A 22,505-nucleotide genomic window follows, 5' to 3' on the forward strand; every position below is an offset into this window, starting at 1 on the left:
TTTAATCTGTTCCCTTTAAAAGGACTCCAGGTTTTTTGACATGACGGGACTGGAAATAATTTTTTGAGATTATTACTCCATTTGATGTAAATCTATACTTATATCTTATGTACAAAATTTCCGATCATTAGCTCACTCCGTTTTTCCAGAACAATTATTATTATAGTGAAAAATGACCAAAAATTTAAAAGCGTTTAAACGCTTTTCTTTCAAATCTGACTGAGAATAGCACAAACATATGATTTTCAATGTATTTTATCTGGTTGTATTTCATTTATATTTCTGTTTTAAGTGCTCATGTTTTATCTATGCGAAAAATCGACATTTTATGTTTATAAACCTCAGTGGAGTTCCTTTGAAGCACTCAGCAATGATTCCTTTCTTTTCTCTGTAGCAAGATCTTTTTAGCAATACTGTGAATATTCAATGTGGGATCTGAATTAAACACTTTAAACCTTGACATGTACTTCTTTACGAAAGTTAATCTACTGTATCACGTTTTTTCTAGACTTTGGTGCTTCAGGTTGTACATATGTTTGGCCAGTACTCATATTGTACATTGTATGTGTGTCTTCTGCTATATCCGATTGTAGATTTTATGATAATGTCCATCAGCAAAGTGCAGACGTTGCATCAGTGAAGTCAACAATGCCCCAATCACTTTGTCTTGTACCATGTATCCATTCATGTGTCTTATTTGTAATATCAAATTAGGTGCTACCTATGACACGAAAATCTCATATGATTTATGATTTAGCGTAACATGTCTAGTGTACATGTTAACCAGATCTTTCTTGCAGGTATTTTGTACTGTAAACAAAACGAATAAATTGGTGGTGTTCAACCTATCATCTGAAGGAATATTCCAAAAGTCTTCTAACGTAAAGGGAGACCACTGCGCATGCACCGGCGTTTGAAAAATCCCGTTCGCCATTTTTGTTAATCTTTAACCACAGTTGTTGTTTTAACTTTATTTTTTAGTGAGCTGATTTATCAAAAAGGATATGTTATAGTACATTTTATACTTATAATCGTTACTATACTTCTTATCAATCAAATGCATATTTATTATCGGATTGTGTATATCATTCTTTCACTAGAAGTGTTATTTAGCATGCGTCTGCTAACAATATTCTGAATTATGTAGACGCTCATTTAAAGCGCTTTGATATCTATATCTAGCTAAAAAGAATTTCAAAATGGCGGCCCCCAGTTAACTGAGGATTTTTTCACAGCTCATTAGGTATAGAATATATATTTTGTGAAATTTTCATTTACTTTTTATGTGATTTCATTTAAACTGATACGAGACATTTATTGAAGAGCGCTACAACCCTCGCCGGGCCCCGATCGGACTTTCAGCGTAATATGAAATTAGGCAAAGCCTATGAACGGGGAAGTCGTTAAAAATTCCTTTCATTCTTTCCGTTTTAAAATTGTCATTCGGTAAAATTTACATGCACCGCTTTCGTTTTCACTCGGAACACTCGACGTTTATTATTTATCCGAAAAGTTGAGATTTGTTCTGTTTTCGGAATACCCCGCCTTTTATCATTGAGTTACATTGTAAATTGCGGCGCCCGACAAGAACTGACACTGAAAATTTCATTGATAGGTATAGAATTCCATATATTTTTTAAATTGTTTTTATTTAATTTTCTTTTAAATATACACGTGTAGTCTATAGCCGGGCAAGCCAAAGCCCGGACCCGCTTTGCGGGCCCGGTCTTTGACTTCCCCGTATTACCTTTGCGACTATTCTGAAACAAATCTTTAACGGCAAAAAACATTTTTGAATTCTTCTAACACTGGGCGTGAACGCCTATACATTTCAGCTAAGTAAATTGAACCCCACTTGCGTAATTTAGATAATCATACCTCATGAAGAATGGAGGCATCTTATAAATGATTGTTGTACAACACCAATCACCCGTCACGTTGTCACCAAGCAAACATAATCAGAATTGTAAAAAGATCTACTTATGTCTACAAGCTGTGCATGGCATTCAAGATTCGCCTCTCGTGTATCAGACGATGTATAGCCAAAGTCTGGCTTTATAATCTTCCACAAGGCTAGAACAGTCAGTTTATGTATCCCGTCCATTTTTTAGCTTTTCCTTGAAACACCTATTTTGTTAGACCAGAACCCGGTAATCCACTTTCAACCCAAACTTCAGCTAATCCACTGCAATCACTATGATCATCGATAACTTTTAGAAAATTCATGTATATATGGAGTACGCCAAGTCGTGAAAAAACTTTATTCTCGTTTCCAGGAATCTCCTATCTAAAATTCATTTACTTATAATTGTAGATATACTATGATAACTGAATATTCATGTCCATTACTTGCAGAAACTACCAAGCATCTGCAAATAACTGTGTTCAACGAGTTATGTTCATGAGAAGGGGCAACTAAAACGTGTTCCATCCAGTTCAAATGTTTTTGTACTTCACAACATACATAAATTGCGATGTCAGCTGCCCTTGTCTCATGCATGTGTCATCACTGTTCGTTTTAAACCAGTTGATGTTTATTTGTGATTTAAAGTCTTTTGGCTGGCATCCTAGTGGTCATTTTAAATGTGTCAGTCAAATAGTGAAGATAATAATTGCAGTTTTTTATCAATCTTTATCGCATTCAATTAACAAAAAATATATAATGAAAAACACCCTGATACCACTTGTACTACCATTCCTCAAAATCAGTCATGTCTATATTTATTGTTATACTTGTTATGAAAACAATTAAATATGTTCTATAATTATATTTTTTTTGTACTGGTAAGAATTTTCTTACTTATTTAGTAAAAATTAAGTTTTTTTAAATAATTAAGTTATAAAAAGAAAATTAAAACATTGCCTTTTCAAGAATGAAATCCGTTTCAAGCATAGTGAATGTCATATTTGTTCGAGTGTCATCTGTGCCTCTACAGTTTAATCGTTTACACATTGAAATGTTGACAAACCTTTTGGATTGCCCTTAAATGGAAATTAAAAAAACAAACTTACTTATTTGCATCCTACTTACATAGTACATTTGAAACAATACTACATACTAAATTGCAACAAAACAATGAACAAATTTGCAGATCTGATTTAATGTGTGCAATGCAGAACTGAAAAATGCAACGTCAACAAACCTAAATGCCTACAAATTCTTAAATGTCATGTGGTTGAATATTATTTTAATCGAAAATTACATCAATATATTAAGTTCAAAATTATATGTTTATAACACACACATACCTTCTTTATTAGGAACTTCAATATTAGGAACAATACCATAAGACTCAAAGTCTCTGACGGGAAGTGTTCGGCTTGATTCTTCAAATTCTAGAAATATTAAACAATATTTTACTTTTATCTAAAAAGTAAAATATATGAAATGATAGAAATTCATTTAGTAAAATGGGGCTTATTGGCGATGTCTGAACAAATATAATATAAAGGAGAGATCATGAGATAATAATCAAAGCAAATATTTCAGAAAATGACGGCACACTTTTGATTATGTTTATGAAAGATCAAATAACGTGCATTTCTCTTTTGGGCTAGCAACGGCGTAACAAAAATATATTCAACTCATGTAGCAAATAATTGACAGAGATATACCTAAAGGACACGTTTGTCCAATCTTATAAATGCTGTAGTTTCCTGGAATCCATTGTCCTTGATCAAGTTTAGTTTCATTTCGGTATTTTACGCAAAAATACAGCTTCAAATCCTCCGTTTTGAAAGGTGGTTTGAAAAAGTCATCGTCTTCGAATAAAGACTTCCGCTCCGATTCCCTGTCATAAAGTGTAGAGGAACTGTCAGAACTGTTACTTGGTACGACCATGTTCAACTTCAAAAAACTTTTAAACCATCCGCGGGACTGTGACTCAGGACAGCCATACTTGGACATTGGTATTGCATATGGCCCAGGTGGCCACATACTCTGTTGGTCTCGTCTTTCTATGAACAAAAAATGTAATGCGTTCGGGTGAAAATAATTTATACCAACACATGTCCATACAAAGCAAAAGTCTTTAAAATTTACAAGAAAAGTTGGTATCAGCTTTTTATTGCTTTTCCTGGTTTAACTCAAACAAGAGGGCCATGATGGCCCTGATGTCGCTCACCTGTATAAAGGCACCCGGAGCGGGGCCAGTTTAAACCCATAGGGCTTTTATTTGAACAAACTTGGAAGACAGCCATTAGAAGATGTTTCATGCTCAACATCTAAGCTCTAGCTCATTGGGTTTTTTTAAAAGAAGATTTGTAAATTTTTACTATACACATATAGTTAAAACCAATGACAACCCTGGGGCGGGGCCAATTTTGACCCCAGGGCTTTTATTTGACCAAACTTTGTAGACAATTACTAGAAGATGTTTCATGCTTAATATCTAAACTTTAGCTTTTTTGTTTTTTTCAAAGAAGATTTTTTAAGTTTTTGCTATATACATATAAGGAAAATCAATGACCCCGGGGCGGGGCCAACTTTGACCCCAGGGCATTTATTTGAACAAACTTGGTAGACACCAATTAGAACATGTTTCATGCTAAATATCTGAGCTCTACCTCTTTGAGTTCTTTAAAAGATGATTTTTTAAGTTTTTACTATATGCATATAGGGAAAATCAATGACCCCCTGGGGCGGGGCCAATTTTGACCCCAGGGCTTTGATTTGAACAAACTTGGTAGACACTCATTTTAAAAGATGTTTCATGCTAAATATTTTAGCTCTAGCTCTTTGGGTTCTTTAAAAGAAGATTTTTAAAGCTTTTACTATATGCATATAGGGAAAATCAATGACCCCCGGGGGGAGGGCCAATTTTGACCACAGGGCTTTTATTTGAACAAACTTGGTAGACACCAATTTAGAACATGTTTCATGCTAAAGATCTTAGCTCAAGCTCTTTGAGTTCTTTAAAAGAAGATTTCTTAAGTTTTTCTATATGCATATAGGGAAAATTAATGACCCCCTAGGGCGGAAACAATTTTGACCCAAGGGCTTTTATTTGAACAAACTTGGTAGACACTCATTAGAAGATCTTTCATGCTAAATATCTTAGTTCTAGCTCTTTGGGTTCTTTAAAAGAAGATATTTTTAGTTTTTACTATATGCATATAGGGAAAATCAAAGACCCCCTGGAACGGGGCCAATTTTGACCCTAGGGCTTTTATTTGAACAAGCTTGGTAGACACTCATTAGAAAATGTTTCATGTTAAATATCTAAGCTCTAGCTCTTAGGGTTTTTTAAAAGAAGATATTTATTTATTTTTTTGGGTTGCCATGGCAACCAGAGTTCTGCATTGAATTAAATTCTTTGAACAATTTTTAAAGGGGACCAACAAAGGAACATTCCTGTGAAGTTTGGATAAAATTGGCTTAGTGGTTCATGGGGAGATGTCATTTATAGTAAAAGTTTACGGACGGAAGGACGGACGACGGACGGACGACGGACGGACGGACGACGGACGGACGCCGGACGAAAAGCGATCACAAAAGCTCACCCTGTCACTTTGTGACAGATGAGCTAATAACAAAATGACTACTTCTCTCCAAATCATAGCATTTGGATTATTTTTCTTGATAATATCCGCTTACAAAAACAAATGAGACATCTTCACCAAAAAGTTTCTTCTACGACCTAAACCACACGGCCACTATAAATAATATTACCTTGAAATATTTCAAACGACGCAATACATTATATTTTACCTCCGTTTAAAGGCATATAGAAATAAAAATGTGGAAACCTTAAAGGTTAAAATCAAAAATGCCGTAGACTCGGTTATACTGTATATTATTAGATGAAAGCTTCAGTCCAAGCAAATTAATCCTACTCAAGCATTATTCAGTATGATACTGTTAAAAGATACACGCACAAAACAGGCGTAAAATTACAAACATTATGGTATCTGGGTTTAAAGTGTAACATTGAAAGTTTCATGGTGACCGCCGTATAAATTCATGAACAGTAAATTGCATATTCCAGTACCGTTTATTAAACAGAGCCTGCAATATTTTCAATTATGTTGCTTTTGGCTTTCTTTGGGATTTCTGTTTTATTTTTATTTTATTAATCCCTATTACGCTTCATAATATAAAATGACACTGTTAAACGTTTGTTCGTTAGATTGGATTAAACACATATAGGAATGGAGACTCTATATACGCGTTAAGACTGTTCGACTTTCTTTAATAATGACACGTTTACTAGAACATATATCTAAATATATAAGTTGACAAATATTTTCAAATAACGAATCACAAGCCATAGATAAAACATAGATTGACAAAGGGAATATTATAATAGTAAAGTTCTAGGTGATATCACACCTTCTTGTAACATGTGTTCTCAAAATTAGGCAGATGATGAAATCCAATTTCAATGATTTGACTTACACTTAAAACCTTACAGCAACAATGGCATAAGGACATTGATAGCATGTTCTCAGCTTTGAAGCAGTTGTAAACTTACCATATGCACCATATGCTGAGCTACGTTAGAAACAGATTTCAAACAAAATTAAAGCTTAACGACATTTATTAAGACAAATAAAAAGATAAGTTAATTCTGTGTCTGTGTTACATTATTATTTCAGATTTCCATCACTCGTTTTCTATCGTAGCCTTGTATTAACTAATAATGAGAGAAATGTCTTCGAATATGATAAGCTAAAAGTGTCCATATCATTATGCATACAGGCCATAGATAAAACATGTAACAGTACAATGTAATGAAAATAACAATATTCTTTAAACACCATCCAAGTGCACTTATGCGCGAAACAATAACTTTATAATTGATATCATATAAAACAAAAGTATCGGTCTTCTAAGGCAGCCAAAGGTTCTAATCATATATATATATCATGTATATATACCAGTACCATTATATCATACAACTATGCTAATAAAGACAAAGTCTTTCAGCTTTATTAAGAAGGGTTTTACTTTCAATAAATTGAGATTTTTAAGAACGATAAAATTATATCAGAAACATATTTACATACCTTTACTGATATTAAGGTTTTCACACGTTACTTGACCCAGATAATTTGAAGTGCATCTTGAATATGGAAACTCGGTCGGTTTGTACATGAACTGATGTTGACGGGATACTAAAAAAGAACAAAGTGAATGAAGAATTGATATTAACATTGTATGCTGATAATTACAAAACGTGCTTGTATTTTTTTGATACATGTACGAGGGGTTATCCAAAAATTCGTGGACTTTCTTTGTTACGTAAAATTATTTTGAGAAATAATTTTGAAATTCTTACACGGCTAAGAAGAAAAAACAACAAAAAAACACAATTATTTTTTATGTTAGTAGCCTCTGATATTACAACAATATTCAATTTTAAATAAACACATGTTGGCAACAGGGGCGCAATAAAAAAGTAATAAAGGTCAACGTCATAATAACGTATTAACGTTTCGCAGTCAATGACCGTAACTGCTTCTGAAATTATTGTCCATCACTAATGTTTTATGCCACTTAAACACTTTTGATCGTGAAATCTTATTTTCACTGTTCGCCTGCTGATTTTTTTCAAATGTTTTGGTAGGTATCATTCCAAAATTACAACACAATTTTATGATCGCTCAAGTTTATAATTTCTGCGTGTCCGTCATTTTCAACAAAATTTCATGGAAATGACGTCCATAACTTAAAAAAATTACTTAGACGACATCATAAAAGAAACACGCGATGTTTAGCAGGGACTCTACGTTAAGTATTAGTTATTTAGCAAAAAAAAAAAATACGATGACTAACTGTGCTTTTCTACCGTGCGCCGGTAGCCGTGTATGTGCTTATTTTAAAGCAATATAAAGCCATTATTTATAGATGCAGTTAACTGTTCCTTTCCAAATGTGTTGATAATATTCTACAAGGTATGCTGATGATATTTCATTACAATACACGTTGACGTTCAAGAGATAAAAAGAAGTCCACGAAGTATGTATTTTATGTATTTATGTATTTTGTATTACTGTTTGTGCCCAATAATTGATACAGAGAATCATGTTAAATTAAATATATATATCTTTGTTAAACGTAGACGGAAAATGAAAACAAGCAACACACAAAAAACAACCCGAAAAACACTTTGAGCATAGAAATATCTCCCCCTACATCAGGCATCCCGGCGGCTTATTAAGTATTTTATTTTAATACTTAAAGAATTAGAATCAATATTTCAGGTAGAGAAACTTATATAAAATAATACGTCACTGACGAAGTACGGCGTATTTTTATAGCTGCTACAAAACCCTGTTCCTGTGTGAATGAAATTCCTGGAAGACCCCTCGACAGCAATCAAACATTGTAAAAAGGTTTATAAAATTTTGAGTTGTCCATCTTCATAATTTATCACATACCATTGTATCTTTGTTATATAGTTTTAAGTGAAGATCTTGGATATTTATATCTATGCACTGACCATGTTAAGTTGTCTGTAACTTACGGTATTGTTCAAGTATCTTACTTAACAAAATAAATATAATAGAGAGAAGCGACTTTGGTTCTTGAATATTCATGTTTCAAATAGAACAACACTTAAACAACATAATAAATTATATTTATATTTATGTCTCAAATAAATAAGTGTGACTTTTGAATTTCATGCTACGTCATTGTATCCTTTTATTTTGCAAACACCGAATAGATTTAACAATTCAGATGCTTCGGGGAGAACTTACAATTCTCTTCAAACAAATTATAAACCTTGTAGGAAAAATTCCTTTTGGTGTTAATTCTAGCATACATTACTTCTACAGAACAGACCTGAATTTAACCATCACCAGTTTTTTTCCCCGTTACGTTTATGCCGAAATGAGAGCCACTCCAGTCTTGCCAAAAATAATTTAAGTTTGAATTATACATACATATATATATTGAATATAACATGTATAATAATTCAGTTGTTGGATTGATGTTAAGCAATTTAAGGTTCCTAAAAGCTGCCAAATTCATTTGCATTGTATTATTTGACTAACATTTGACTGTCATTAAATATGAATGAATAGATAAAAAATTACATCGGTACACTTTGTTATATGAATGCATGTATATCTCTTTTATAAAAGAAATGTAATGACATTGACTGCGATGAAATAAGTTTCTAATCTGATTTACAAAAGGAAGCACAATATTTGATGAATCGATTCGTTCTTGTCGAAATCCGACAAGTCATTCATTGTTAAGTCAAACACAAAACACAATCATCACTGCATATGTTAGAAATGACAAAATGATATTTATTAAATCACTTAAAAGTGCTAGAGGGGCAGAAAGTTGTATCATAAATTGTTAGGTTTATAAATGTGTTTGATATTACATGACTTACATGTGGTTAAGTAGAGGCCGTTGATGTCTCTAATTTCAATAATAGAAAAATATACAGCACTGTTGATATTACCTGTCAAACAGATAACGGCGCTTTATTGCAATTCACCGTATCACAAAAAAGAAACATTGCCATTATAAAGCATATTGTTTATAGTTTCTAAAAATCCATTTCTTAAGTTACGCAGCCCGGGCAAAAGTACAAAAATTAAAAATGGCCGCAAATATGGCCGCCATAAATTACAAAATACCATATAATTTTTGTTTCTTGACTGTTTACTTTACGATTTTGTACAAAGTAGTTTCAATTGCACAATATCAGATAGAATATGGCTAATTTTTTATTCAATCAAGTAAACATGACAATTATATGGCAAATTTTTAAATTGTCACGATCAATTTACCAAAAAAGTGGTAAAGAATAGCATTCTTTGACAATGTGATGACTTTCGGTTTTCGGTTTTAACACAATAAAAATGGAAATTTAAAGTGTGAACATTAGCATAACAAGACGAGTAAAGCATAATAAATCATTTTCTGAGCATTTATGCTGTTAGAGAAGATCTTCAAAAGTAGGTGGGGTAAAATTACCAAAAATATTTGAAATTACAATGCTCCCAAAACTTGCCTTTACTTTATACTTTCAGTTTAATATGTTTTAATTTATGTTCTTTATAATTTGAACAGTTCTTGATATGTTTAGCATAAAAATTCATTACCTGAGCATTTATCAAAGAAGAGTACAGTTTCAAAAGTAGATGGGATAAAATAACCGAGAAAAAAAGAGAAAAAAAGGAGAAAAAACGTTCAAAATTATTAAGCTCCTAAAACTTTCCTTTATTTTACAATTTTAGTGTATTTATCATGTAATTGAATTTTGTGATAAGAAATAAAAAGATTGTATAACATTAAAGAAGAACTAAACATCATGTCATCGCCATAAAATATAACATTTATCAAATTGCTCTTTTTCTCTATAATATTTGTTAAACAATTATGTGATGGCATCTTATATGTTTTGAAAACAAAAATATTGTATGAATAAATACTTTTTAAAAAGGATTTTTTAAATATATACTTTGATATAAACTTTAGTTTTGGTTTACACATTATTAATATCATTATTATCAGCTCGACTATTATTAGCTCGACTATTCGAAGAATATGGAGAGCTATTTCAGTCGCTCCGGTGAGATATTCAATTGAAACTTACAATACTTGTTTATAGTAACAATGTACATCAGATTGACAAGTTGATAACGCTGCGTACAATATTTACAGAATCGTGCCCCTTTTTAATTTTGAAATTTGGTAGAAGTTTTTTGTAAAGTCAAATATCTCAAATATTACTTGAAATATTTAATTGAAATTTACAAAACCTTTTTATAGTAACAATGTACATCAGTTTGCAAAGTAAAATAACTCTGCCTGCAATATTCGCAGAATTATTTGCCCTTTTTGATACAAAGAAATTTTGGTTTAAGGTTAAAGGTCTTTAGAACTATCAAAGATATTTACTTGAAACTTTACACATGTACTTTAGGGTCATAAATTAATACATTACTCCATGTACTCTTCCATGTATTTTGACTGAATTATGCGTCTTTTTGTACTAAAAAAATCTCCTTTTTTTGGTTACTTTTACATGCAAGTTTTGCATATCTCTGAAACTATTAAAGATACAAATTTTGAAACTTGAAACTTCATATCTATATTTGTGGTAATAGATAATGATCACAGAACAGCTATGATATCTGTGTCAAGTATTTAGGCTGATTTATCTCCCCCCTTATTATTTAGTCTCTTAGTTATTGATTACAATGTAAGTTTTACATATCTCAATAACTATCAAAGATATTTATTTGAAACTTCTCATATGCATTTCAGATCACAATTGTATGCCACTGACCAAGATCCATAATTATATCTCCCCTTTTTCAACTTAGAAATTCATGGTAAAGTTTTTGTTTGACGTATGCTGTTATCTCCATAACTACTGAAGGGCTTGTGCCTTTTTTTGGACAATTTTATGCATTCATAATAACAAAGCAGTGATTTACTTGATAAAACATACATCTTAATAACAAGCTTTTGTACCTTTTCAGACAATTTTTTATATTCATATAGGTAGGCATTATCATACTTAATAAAACACCCTTCTGACAACTTTTTCGAATAGTCAAGCATTACCGACCTCCGACAGTTCTTGTAAATTTGACTACTATATGATCTATCATGACAAAAGAAGAAGTGGTATTGTCATTGATGAGAGGAGTGTTCATTAATGAATTTTTGTGCAAATGTCATACTGAATAGAATCACAGTCAACTGAAAAGCAAAATGTGTTTAAGCTTTAATGAACATATCAATTTAACTTAAAACACAATTTAAATGCATAATTATATCAATACAAGAACTGTCGGTCGGACAACAACACTCGACTATTCTTAGTACTTGATGGTAAAAAGCCTTGATAATGTGAAATTTTCTGAGTTAACAAAATGGCATTTTTTTTCTTTAAATCAATGTTACAGTTACAGGCCTTCGAGAGAATCCTATTATGCACCCAAAGAAGAGTATAAAATTTCAAATTGTCAATAGAAAATGAAAATATCCGAGGTGGTATGCAAACCTAAATGTAAATTTTAAGTTGAAAAAGGGGCATATTTCTGTCAAAATGCTTACTTAAGTTACCTCCTCCTGTCTAAAGTTACCTCCTCCTGTCTACAGGTTGGGGTTATGATGGTCAACAAGTGTGCACAGTTACAAGGCCATATTTTAATTTGAGATGTTACAAAAAAATAACATAAATTCTAAGTCGAAAAGGGGGCATTATTCGGTCAAAATGCTTTTACTTCCTCCTGTCTACAGGTTAGAATCATGATTGTGAACATGTGTGCAAATGTTCAAAACCAGATGTCAATAGACTTTGAAAATGTTTGAGGTATTACAAAAATTTTAACATAAATTGTAATCGGAAAAGGGGCATAATTCTATCAAAATGCTTGATACAGTTACCTTCTCCTCTCTTCAGGTTGGAGTCATGGTGGTAAAGACGTTTGCAAAGTTTGAAAGTCATATGTCTATGGACTTTGACAAAAAAATGAGGTATTACAAAAACTTTAACATAAGTGGTTAAGCCGACGCCGACGCTTGGGTGACTACAATAGCTCTTCTTATTCTTATCGAATAGTTGAGCTAATAAAGTACAGATGCATTTATACATTCTGCACAAAAGAAAACAGTCAATTTTAATACTTAAAATAAAGGCAGCATTTTATGACCCTCGCCTACAAATATATGTTAGGAATAATCATTTTTATAGTGCCATCCCCTTTTCCATATTCCTTACTTTGAGTGTTGTCCATACTGTTACCATATATGGACAAATAAAATTGTGCACTGACGGTCATGTCAAGTCAATAATTATGTCATTCCTGGATGAAATTTTGAAATATTTGGAATAAAATGTTTTTGGACATTATATCGATGTGTCACATTCAAAAATCAAGTATTTAGCTTTAAATGTCAAGTCAAATGCTAGTTTATCAGAATAGTACTTTGACGGTTTTTTTTCTGGTTATGTAAGCATTCATTCAGTCATAGGTGCATTTTTAAAATAACTTCACGCACGAGTATACGAAAGGTAATGTTTATAATTGTAACACTCTCGACACGTTCGATTGTTTCAAGCAGATCATAATTATAATCATCGTATTCTTCCACTATATATAATCTTCTGTTTTTGACGTATTTCATCATCATCATCATCATCAAAATCATCATCCTCATCATATTCATCTTCATAATCATCTTCATCTTCAACATTCATAAAGCATCATTACACTGGCAATAACTTTCGCAGAAGCGGTGGGTCCATCGCAGAGGCGGTGTGTTTCCAGTGAAACATGAAAAAAATACAACAAAATTCAGTCATATACTTATCGACAACAGCAAACAGCAATATTTTATCCACCGCTTCTGCAACGAATATTCCATCGCCGCTGCAATGAACCCACCGCTTCAGCAAAAGCTATGGCCAGTTTGATCATGTCAGGTAATATTTGTTTTCCTTTTAACCACTCAATTTCATATTGAAAGACGCCAAGATGCAAACTTTACTATAATTATGAAATTGTTTCCAAATGTATACAACGTAATCTGAGAGCTTAGATGTACTTAATATGCAGGTAATATGCAGGTACAGTTTCACATTTTCAATTTTGCCGTGTTGTGCTTTCTTTAGGGATTCTTATTTCTCTCTATTTTATCGCCACATCAGCATTGTTTGTGCCGTGTGGAGGCTGAAAATTGTGTCCTCGTACATTTAATCAAGGATATTATATTTCCGATCCTTTAGGATCGTTCGGCACGGCATTATTGTTGATCTTGTGGTATTTTAGTTCTTTCTATTCGGCATCTTACTTGTTGGGTGGTTCAAGTATTCCTCACTTGCATACTGTTGAATCACCCTTAGGATATGTGGCCTGCTTTTTAAATTTGTCTTTTGACGTCATATCTGTTATATGCAGGCTTCATAACCTCAGATCCCCTTTCACAATTCCATTTTATTTAGTTCCGCCCATTGTTTTCTCGTTTAGGGCACACACATTTTTTTACTCGGGGACCATATGCCGCTTTTCATGGAATGGCACCAACGTGTCACATTGAAGGTTCCATGATGACCGCCATATGAACACATCTGTGGATGTTTCAAAATTCTAAATTTGACCAGTTCAATGTTGAATTCTGCTTACCCGGTGCTAGGGGGCGTGGACGGTAGTTTGCACTTGACAGTACCGTTCATAAACAGGCTTAATCAAACCGAGCCTGCAACTTTTTCAATTTTGCCGTGTTGAACAGTTCTATTCACACGAAAATCTATGATAAGAGAGATGACTTTGACTTTTGTATAGTTAATTATCCTCATTTAGATGGAGACGTACCCCATGCAACATCGTACGGGGTTTATGTTTCTCAGTTAATTAGATTCGCTAGAGCTTGTAGCAACGTAAAGGATTTCAACGAGCGGAATATTTTTATTACCAGCAAGCTTCTAAAACAGGGCTACCGCTATCATAAATTACGGAAATATTTTACTAAATTTTACAATCGTAACTTTGATTTAATTTCTAAATTCAATAGTGATTTAAAAACTCTTCTGCGACAAAGGATTAGCCAGCCTGGTTTTTATGGCGATGTGATTTACAAACTTCGTAAGATTTTGGGTCATGGTAATTTTTCTGCTGTTTTTACTAAAATCATTAAACGTTTTATTAAAAGAGGTTATGACACTACTATTTTAAGACATACTGGATGTTTAGTGTTCAACCCTTTTACAGTTGGACACTACGCTTTCCTCTTTTGATTGCATATGACGGACCAAGTGGGAGACTCTATGATGAATAGTTCGTAAAGCCCTTTGGGACTGAATTGTCTAAAGTTAATGTTCGTCTTCTGCCTTGCTTCGTCGGGCCCTTGTAGGTGATTTTCTTGTTGCTCTGTCTTCCTTTAGGACATTGAGTACTTTTGTTATTGTCATTGGGTTTACTTTTATATGTTTCTACATGATCATTTTAGTGTTTTACTTATTTAACCTTTTGTAACCATGACAACTGTTAGAATTTCACTTGGCGGGAATTCATTTTATTTACACTGTCTCGTTTATAGGAACATGGTGGGCTAAGAGCGAGATTTGGTGCACCATTAACCGGTTTAAACTCCCCAGCAGTCATTATTATGTTGCTGACTGTTCCAAGGCGGCGCCCCACTGTGTTCCTCAGATGTATGTCTATGTTGTTTCATACTGTTTTGGTGACACTTTTCCTTTTGTCCCTTGTTGTTTTCTCATCTACGGTAAGTATCTTCCCCATTGCCTCTAGTTTTTATTTCTTTGATTAATCCCCCACCCCTTCCCCCGGTCTCCTGTCCCCTTCCCCTTTGTGGGCCTATTATTATTTTCTTTGAATTCCTAATCAGTTACAAATTATTTATCATTTAATGATTAACCTGTCCGTGCTCTGTCTTTGCCCTGTCCTGTTTTTGTTTGGGGTCCGCCTGGGCTCCTTGCCATTGGTTCTTGTTGCTGGGTCATATGAGGGTTGCGTTCATTGAACGCCGCCTTTCCTTGTTGATCTTGTTTATCATATTTTGTGTTTTTTTTTTCTTAAGGGATTCTTATTTTTCTCTATTTCATAGATAGATTAAGGGCATGATAACAACAACAAAAGAAGGTTAATAAATGCCTTATAATTAAGTCAATCGTTATGTCCATCTATAGTAAGCCTGCATAGCTCAATAGGGAGAGCATCAGCTAATTAATAAGGGAGTCACTTACTTGATCCTCCGACTAAGTAAATTTCTCTTTGAAAATAGATCTCTCATCGGTTATTCAGAAATCATGTGATATAAACTGTTGTCACTTGCTGCGATATTTGCTACATAATTATTAAGGAAAGTCCGGTAATGTGGATCAAAAGCCGAAATAAGTCCAAAACATTTGTTATAGAACACAACATTTCTGTTTCGCCAATTGTTTTCTCATATACACACATTCTGTTACTCGTTGGATCATACGCCACTTTTAATGTACTGGCTAAAAAGTGTCACATTTAGCTTTCCATGATGACCTTCGTATAAACAACAGGAACTTGAAATTCTATCACTATTAACGATAATATGCAAAATATACCCCCTATATACTATAAAAAAACACAAGGAATGAAACGCCTTTTCCCCACCCGAACATAATTTACGCCGAACAAATTAACAAAACAACGGATCAAAATAATCTATCTGGCCATTTCGATAAACAATACATAAATGCATCAAATACTACCAATAACTTTTTTAATTTCGTAGCTATGTAGGAATAATTCAACATTTTCTGCTTATTTCCCACGATCTGAGTTTGTCGCCGACTCCATTTCGTGACGTCACTGGACGTTGATTCGAGGAGAATAATATTTATTAAAATTATTTTTAACATGTTCCAAAAATAACAAGTTTGCAAGTAAAATACTGTCAAACTAAAACAAATGACTGATTTATTTCTTACGACAGGGCTGAATTTATTTGCTGGGCCATATCAAATAGAGTACTCATTTTTTTTTTTAAAACGAAAGTACTATTTTAAAGATTTACCGTTCTTGTCTGGGGTTTCCCTTTCAAATGTATTTATAAAAGTAATTTGTTAAAAAGGTTTTACATGAGGATGTTTAAATCTATTTACATAGAACAATTTGTATAAAGTTTTATACATACCTGTTATTTTTTGGAACTTATTAAAAATAATTTTAATAAATATTATTCTCCTCGATTCAAAATCCAGTGACGTCACGGAATGGAGTCGGCGACAAACTCAGATCGCGGGAAATAATCAGAAAATGTTGAATTATTCCTACACAGCTACGTGATTTTAAAAAGTTATCGGTGGTATTTGATGCATTTATGTATTGTTTATCGAAATGGCCAGATAGAATATTTTGATCCGTTGTTTTGTTGATTTGTTCGGCGTAAATTATGTTGGGGTGGGGAAAAGGCGTTTCATTCCTTGTGTTTTTATAGTATATATATTTGGATATTATAATTAATATTGGTTATTTGATAGAATTTCAAGTTCCTGTGTATAAACACATCTGCGCGGATGATTCAAAAATTTTCTCGGTTCGATTGTGCCTATTTATGGACAGCAGCGATATATAAACGTCCTCTAGCACAGGGTTAAGCAAAATTCAATATTTAAACAAAATGTAGTGAATTTGTAATAATAGTGAAACTTTAAATTTTAAACATCCTTAGATATGTTCATAAGACGGTAACCAAGGGATCTTTAATGTAACCATTGCGCCACTCCATGAAAAGCAATCTTTAAGTATGATCCCAAGTGAAATGATGTGTCTAGCCTAAATATTAAAATTGTGTGGAACTTAATAAGTGAAATAAAAAAGGCTATGAAGTCTTTATATCAGAGATAAGCCACCTAAGGAGAAATCTTAAAGCAGGCAACACATTCTTTAGGTTGATATTCAGTATTCACGAAGGAATACTAGAACCACCTAACAGGAAAGTGAGTCAAAAAGAAGAAACTGAAACTATAAGAAGCACAACAATATTGTGCTGAACGATTTTCAAGAATCAAAAACATAACATTCAAACTGTCAGGAGCTGATGCATCATTCCTATCACCTACACAGTCAGTGCTCTGTCTCATGATGCTGAGCTCATATTATGCAGCACACATTTTGAAACATTCTCAAAGTATTGATATCCAAAAACATGTTATATCTGTTAAATAGTGAGACAACACATGACATAGCTAGTGGATTTGAAGGATCTTATTTAAAATACTTTGTACGAGGGTTGTCCAAAAAATTCGTGCACTGCAGTTATTGTCGTGTGAGTTATTGATAGAAAAACATTAATTATATATCACTTAAAGAGGAGATATATCTTAAATAAGAAAACAAAAGAAAAAAACCTGTGACCGGCATGTCCTGAAAACGAATCGTCATACAGTTACCTTGGTAACGTAATACCGGCGCACGACAAAAAATTGGGTTAGTTCATTGCTTTGATACATCACGGTATTCTTTAAACACTACATATTAACGTTAAAACTCAGGGAAAAGTGTGTGTACGTATTCCTAAAGTCACTAGAAAATATGGAGTCATTTGCTTTATTGTAACAGTCGTAAACAGAAATTTCTGTGTGGTTGTCAATACTGTAATTACGTGAAAATGTCAGTCGCTAAACGTCCAAACTACGGACGATCATTAAATTTGGTGCCGATATTGGTAAAACACCAACAGATACCTACAAAGAACTTAAAAGGGCAAGCAGAACAAGTTCACTGTCACGAAGGCTGATTTTTAAATGGCACAAACGCTCTGTGGAAGAGAAAGAGAGTCGGTAGACGATGACAACAGGTAAGGCAGACGTCAGTCCGTAATGCCGGCGCATGTGACAAGGGTTATCCAATATATTCCTCCACTGGTGGAATATGCTACATGTACGTTGCATAAAAACAATAAAAACAACACAATTCTTTGCATCAATCATTCCTCTATTGACAGTAAAACAAATTATAACATAAATAGCAAATACCACTTAACAAGCAACAAACAATTAATACAATTACAGTAATGAACTAACCCAAGTTTTTGTCGTGCGCCGGTATTACGTTACTAAGGTAACTCAATGACCATTCTTTTACACGACACCCCGGTTACTCGACTTTTTCTTTTGTTTTCTTATTTGAGACAGATTCCTCTTTCAAGTGATATATAATTTATTTGTTTTTATTAATAAATCTGTCGACAATAACTGCAGTGCACGAATTTTTTGGACAACCCTCGTAATCAATGTAGTAAAATGTAAGCAAAGTAGTATTTTAACTTCCTTCCATACAAAATATTTATTCACAACAACTGTTCTTATTGCCAAAATGTTCAGATAATTGGCCAATGAAAAACGCTTTGGATACCATAAAACTACACCAAAATTGAAAAACTTTTGATAAAGAAAGATAAAAAGCTTTTCTAAGGCATAATGGGCATTTAAGGAAAACATTATCAATTACCGGTGTTATAAACATGTATCAAGAATATCAAAATTACATTTTTTGTAGAAAGAACACAATAATACTGTTTGTCCCCGTAAGAATATGTTGTATAAGCATCGTGATGTCTTCAGGTTTAAGTTCAACTTCATCCCACACACTTTTTAGTGCTACTCTTCTGAGACACATGCCTCGCGACAATTTCAATTAAAGCACACTTCCATCTATCTAATGTTACAAAGATGAAACTAAAGGTACTAAAATAATTTGTTTTTAGACATTTTTGTGTGAATTAATTATGATAAATAAAACATTTACAATGAAATGATGTTTTTTTCTTAATTAAATTTATATACAGAAATTTGAAAATACTTGTATTTGCTATACAGGCTCTTTTTTAAACATAAAATAATCACAAACATGATTTTAAAAGTTTTTACTTCACACACTATAAATAATTATAGTATAAATACATAGCGTAATTGAGACTGGCATTTTTAGTAAGGACCAAATTAACTTGACCAGCAATACGGAGTACAGCTTTCCAAAGGTTTTTATTAAAAAATATTCAGTAAGAATTTCGAAGATTTCAAAAAAAATCTGCAATAAAAATATTTTACCAAAAGATGACTACGCTAGGTACATCGTTAACACAATTTATTGATAATAATTGGCAGAAAATGGCAAAATAGATAAATACAGAATCCCTCAAGAAAGCCCAATACGGCAAAATTGAAAATGTAGCAGGCTCGGTTTGATTGAGCATGTTCATGGACGGTACTGGAAAGTGCAAGTTACCGTCCTTGCCCCCTAGCACCGGCTTAAGCAGAATTCAACATTTAAACATGAAATAGTAAAATTTTGAATTTAGAAACATCCGCAATGTGTTCATACGGCGGTTATCATGGAACCTTCAATGTGACACGTTAGTGCCATTCCATGAAAAGCGGCGTATGATCCCCAAGTAATAAAAAGCGTGTGACCTAAACGAGAAAACAATGGGCGGAACTAAATAAAATGGAATTTTGAAAGGGGATCAGAGGTTATGAAGCCGCCCCATACGTAAAACTCAAAAGACAAAAATTTAAAAAAACAGCAAATCCTATGGGTGATTCAAAATTTTTCAAAACATGAAAATTAAAAATTAAAAGTAAAAACTGTTCTGTTAGATTTTTATTTTGGGGAAATAATTATGTCGGGTTTTTTAAACCCTAACTTTTTTTAAAATTATCTGTCTGGGATACGTTTTTCTTTTAAAGATTTTTTGCCAAATTAAAAAACAAATAGTAGCTGAAAAAATGAAGCACAATTTTTTCTACTTTGTGTAAAAAAAATAACAAAAGGCAAAAAATGTAAAACACGTGTTTTATTTACCTTAAAAAAGTTTTGGGGAATTTCGATAAATTTAAAGTTGGCTATAATATGATGATTTTTTTTCCCTCTTTAATTGAATACTGAATATATCTTAAAAAAATTTTTAATTATGATTATTACAACTAAGATTTAGAAATAAAAAGGCAAATTTTCGGAAACTTTAAATTTTGAAGCGCTTTTTTTGGGTTTTTTCCCCCTGAATTCAACTTTTTAGCCTATAAATTTTTAATGCTTAACTTGTTAGGAAATGTTCAAATGATTAAGAACATAAATTAAAACACAATTTCATTAACATTAAACTGAAATTATAAAGTAAAGGCAAGTTTTGGGAACAATGTAATTTTAGATATTTTTTTCAGTAACTTTACCCCACCCACTTTTGAAGCTCTACTCTTATGGCATAATGCTCAGGAAATGATTTTTTATGCCTTATTCAGGCAAAATAATGACAAAAATATTAAAATGATCTTATGCACTCAAATCACGCTAGAATGACATTTATTTATGTTTCAGAATGAATTTCTGTTTAGATTCTATATATTTTTTGTTTAAAGCGTAAATATATCTATATATGTATGATAAAATTTAGACGCCAATAGAATCAACGAATAGTTTGAAAATCAGTCAGGTGACTTGAACAAACCCTTGAAGTTACGATAACAGACAGTGTGGATATTGTATGATTGAAACAAGTCTAAGTCATTCATTTGACATGTTTTTTAACTTTTCCAGAGTTCACTGTGGTAACTTTTGTTAAATCCTAGCGCTCTAACCTGACCCACGTGGGTCAAGTTAGGAAACCACCATTTTATTCTTTATATGGAGAAAAGTTTTGTTCCTTTGGCTGATTACTATATTCATTTTGAGGACATTTACAAAGTAATGAATGAAATATTCAAAACTAAAGAATGAAAATTTTGCCTGTGTCTCCCTTTAATATTAAACTGATTAAATACACACTATTTAAAATTCCCTATTCCCTAAGTTCCCTATTCCTTATTCGACTTTAACATTTTTTTCAAAAAAATTATGTAGATGCTTTATTTCATGGTTTTAATGATTGATCCTTGCAATTCTAATGCAGATTTATCAATAATAATTGCAACTGCTGTCTTTCTTTACGTAATTCTTTCTGTTCCTTATTCGGAGTCGAATGAACCTGAACATTTTTTTTTCCAAAATATTTTTATGCTAATGCTTTATTTCATGATTTTTATGATTGATCCTTGCAATTATAATGCAGATTTATCAAAAATAACTGCAACTGGTGTCTTTCTTTACGTAATTTCTTCTGTTCCTTATTCGGAGTTGAATAAGGAATAAGGAACTGGTTCCCTATTCCTTATTCGACTTTAACATTTTTTTCAAAAAAAATATGAAGATGCTTTATGAAATGATTTGAATGATAGATTCTTGCAATTCTTATGCATATTTATCAAAAATAAATGCCACTGGTGTCTTTCTTTACGTATTTCCTTCTGTTCCTTATTCGGAGTTGAATAAGGAATAAGGAACTGGTTCCCTATTCCTTATTCGACTTTAACATTTTTTTCAAAAAGAAATTATGTAAATGCTTTATTTCATGATTTTAATGATTGATTCTTGCAAATTTAATGCAGATTTATCAAAAATAATTGCAACTGCTGTCTTTCTTTACGTAATTACTTCTGTTCCTTATTCGGAGTCGAATGAACCTGAACAATTTTTTTTCAAAAATACTTTTTATGCTGATGTTTTATTTCATGATTTTTATTAATGATCCTTGCAATTATAATCCAGATTTATAAAAAAATAACTGAAACTGGTGTCTTTCTTTACGTATTTCCTTCTGTTCCTTATTCAGAGTTGAATAAGGAATAAGGAACTGGTTCTCTATTCCTTATTCGACTTTAACATTTTTTTCAAAAAAAATTATGTAGATGCTTTATTTCATTGTTTTAATGATTGATCCTTGCAATTCTAATGCAGATTTATCAATAATAATTGCAACTGCTGTCTTTCTTTACGTAATTCTTTCTGTTCCTTATTCGAAGTCGAATGAACCTGAACATTTTTTTTCCAAAATATTTTTATGCTAATGCTTTATTTCATGATTTTTATGATTGATCCTTGCAATTATAATGCAGATTTATCAAAAATAACTGCAACTGGTGTCTTTCTTTACGTAATTTCTTCTGTTCCTTATTCGGAGTTGAATAAGGAATAAGGAACTGGTTCCCTAT

The 22,505-nt window shown here is 32.4% G+C and overlaps 1 protein-coding gene across 1 annotated transcript in view; it reads right to left on the reverse strand.

Annotated features, from left to right (window-relative positions):
* LOC132733020 (uncharacterized) overlaps nucleotides 1–22,505 on the reverse strand; it is a 38,762-nt gene that overhangs the window by 233 nt on the left and 16,024 nt on the right. Inside the window, exons 2-5 of the mRNA XM_060719585.1 lie at nucleotides 7,009–7,116; nucleotides 3,616–3,957; nucleotides 3,250–3,336; nucleotides 341–413 (exon numbers count right to left, since the gene is read on the reverse strand). Coding sequence (XP_060575568.1) covers nucleotides 341–413; nucleotides 3,250–3,336; nucleotides 3,616–3,957; nucleotides 7,009–7,116 — 610 coding nt within the window. The remainder of the gene's footprint in view (nucleotides 1–340; nucleotides 414–3,249; nucleotides 3,337–3,615; nucleotides 3,958–7,008; nucleotides 7,117–22,505) is intronic.

Source organism: Ruditapes philippinarum, unplaced genomic scaffold (genome assembly GCF_026571515.1).
Source record: "Ruditapes philippinarum isolate M1 unplaced genomic scaffold, ASM2657151v2 ctg1248_1_1_1_1, whole genome shotgun sequence".
Lineage (NCBI taxonomy): Eukaryota > Metazoa > Mollusca > Bivalvia > Venerida > Veneridae > Ruditapes > Ruditapes philippinarum.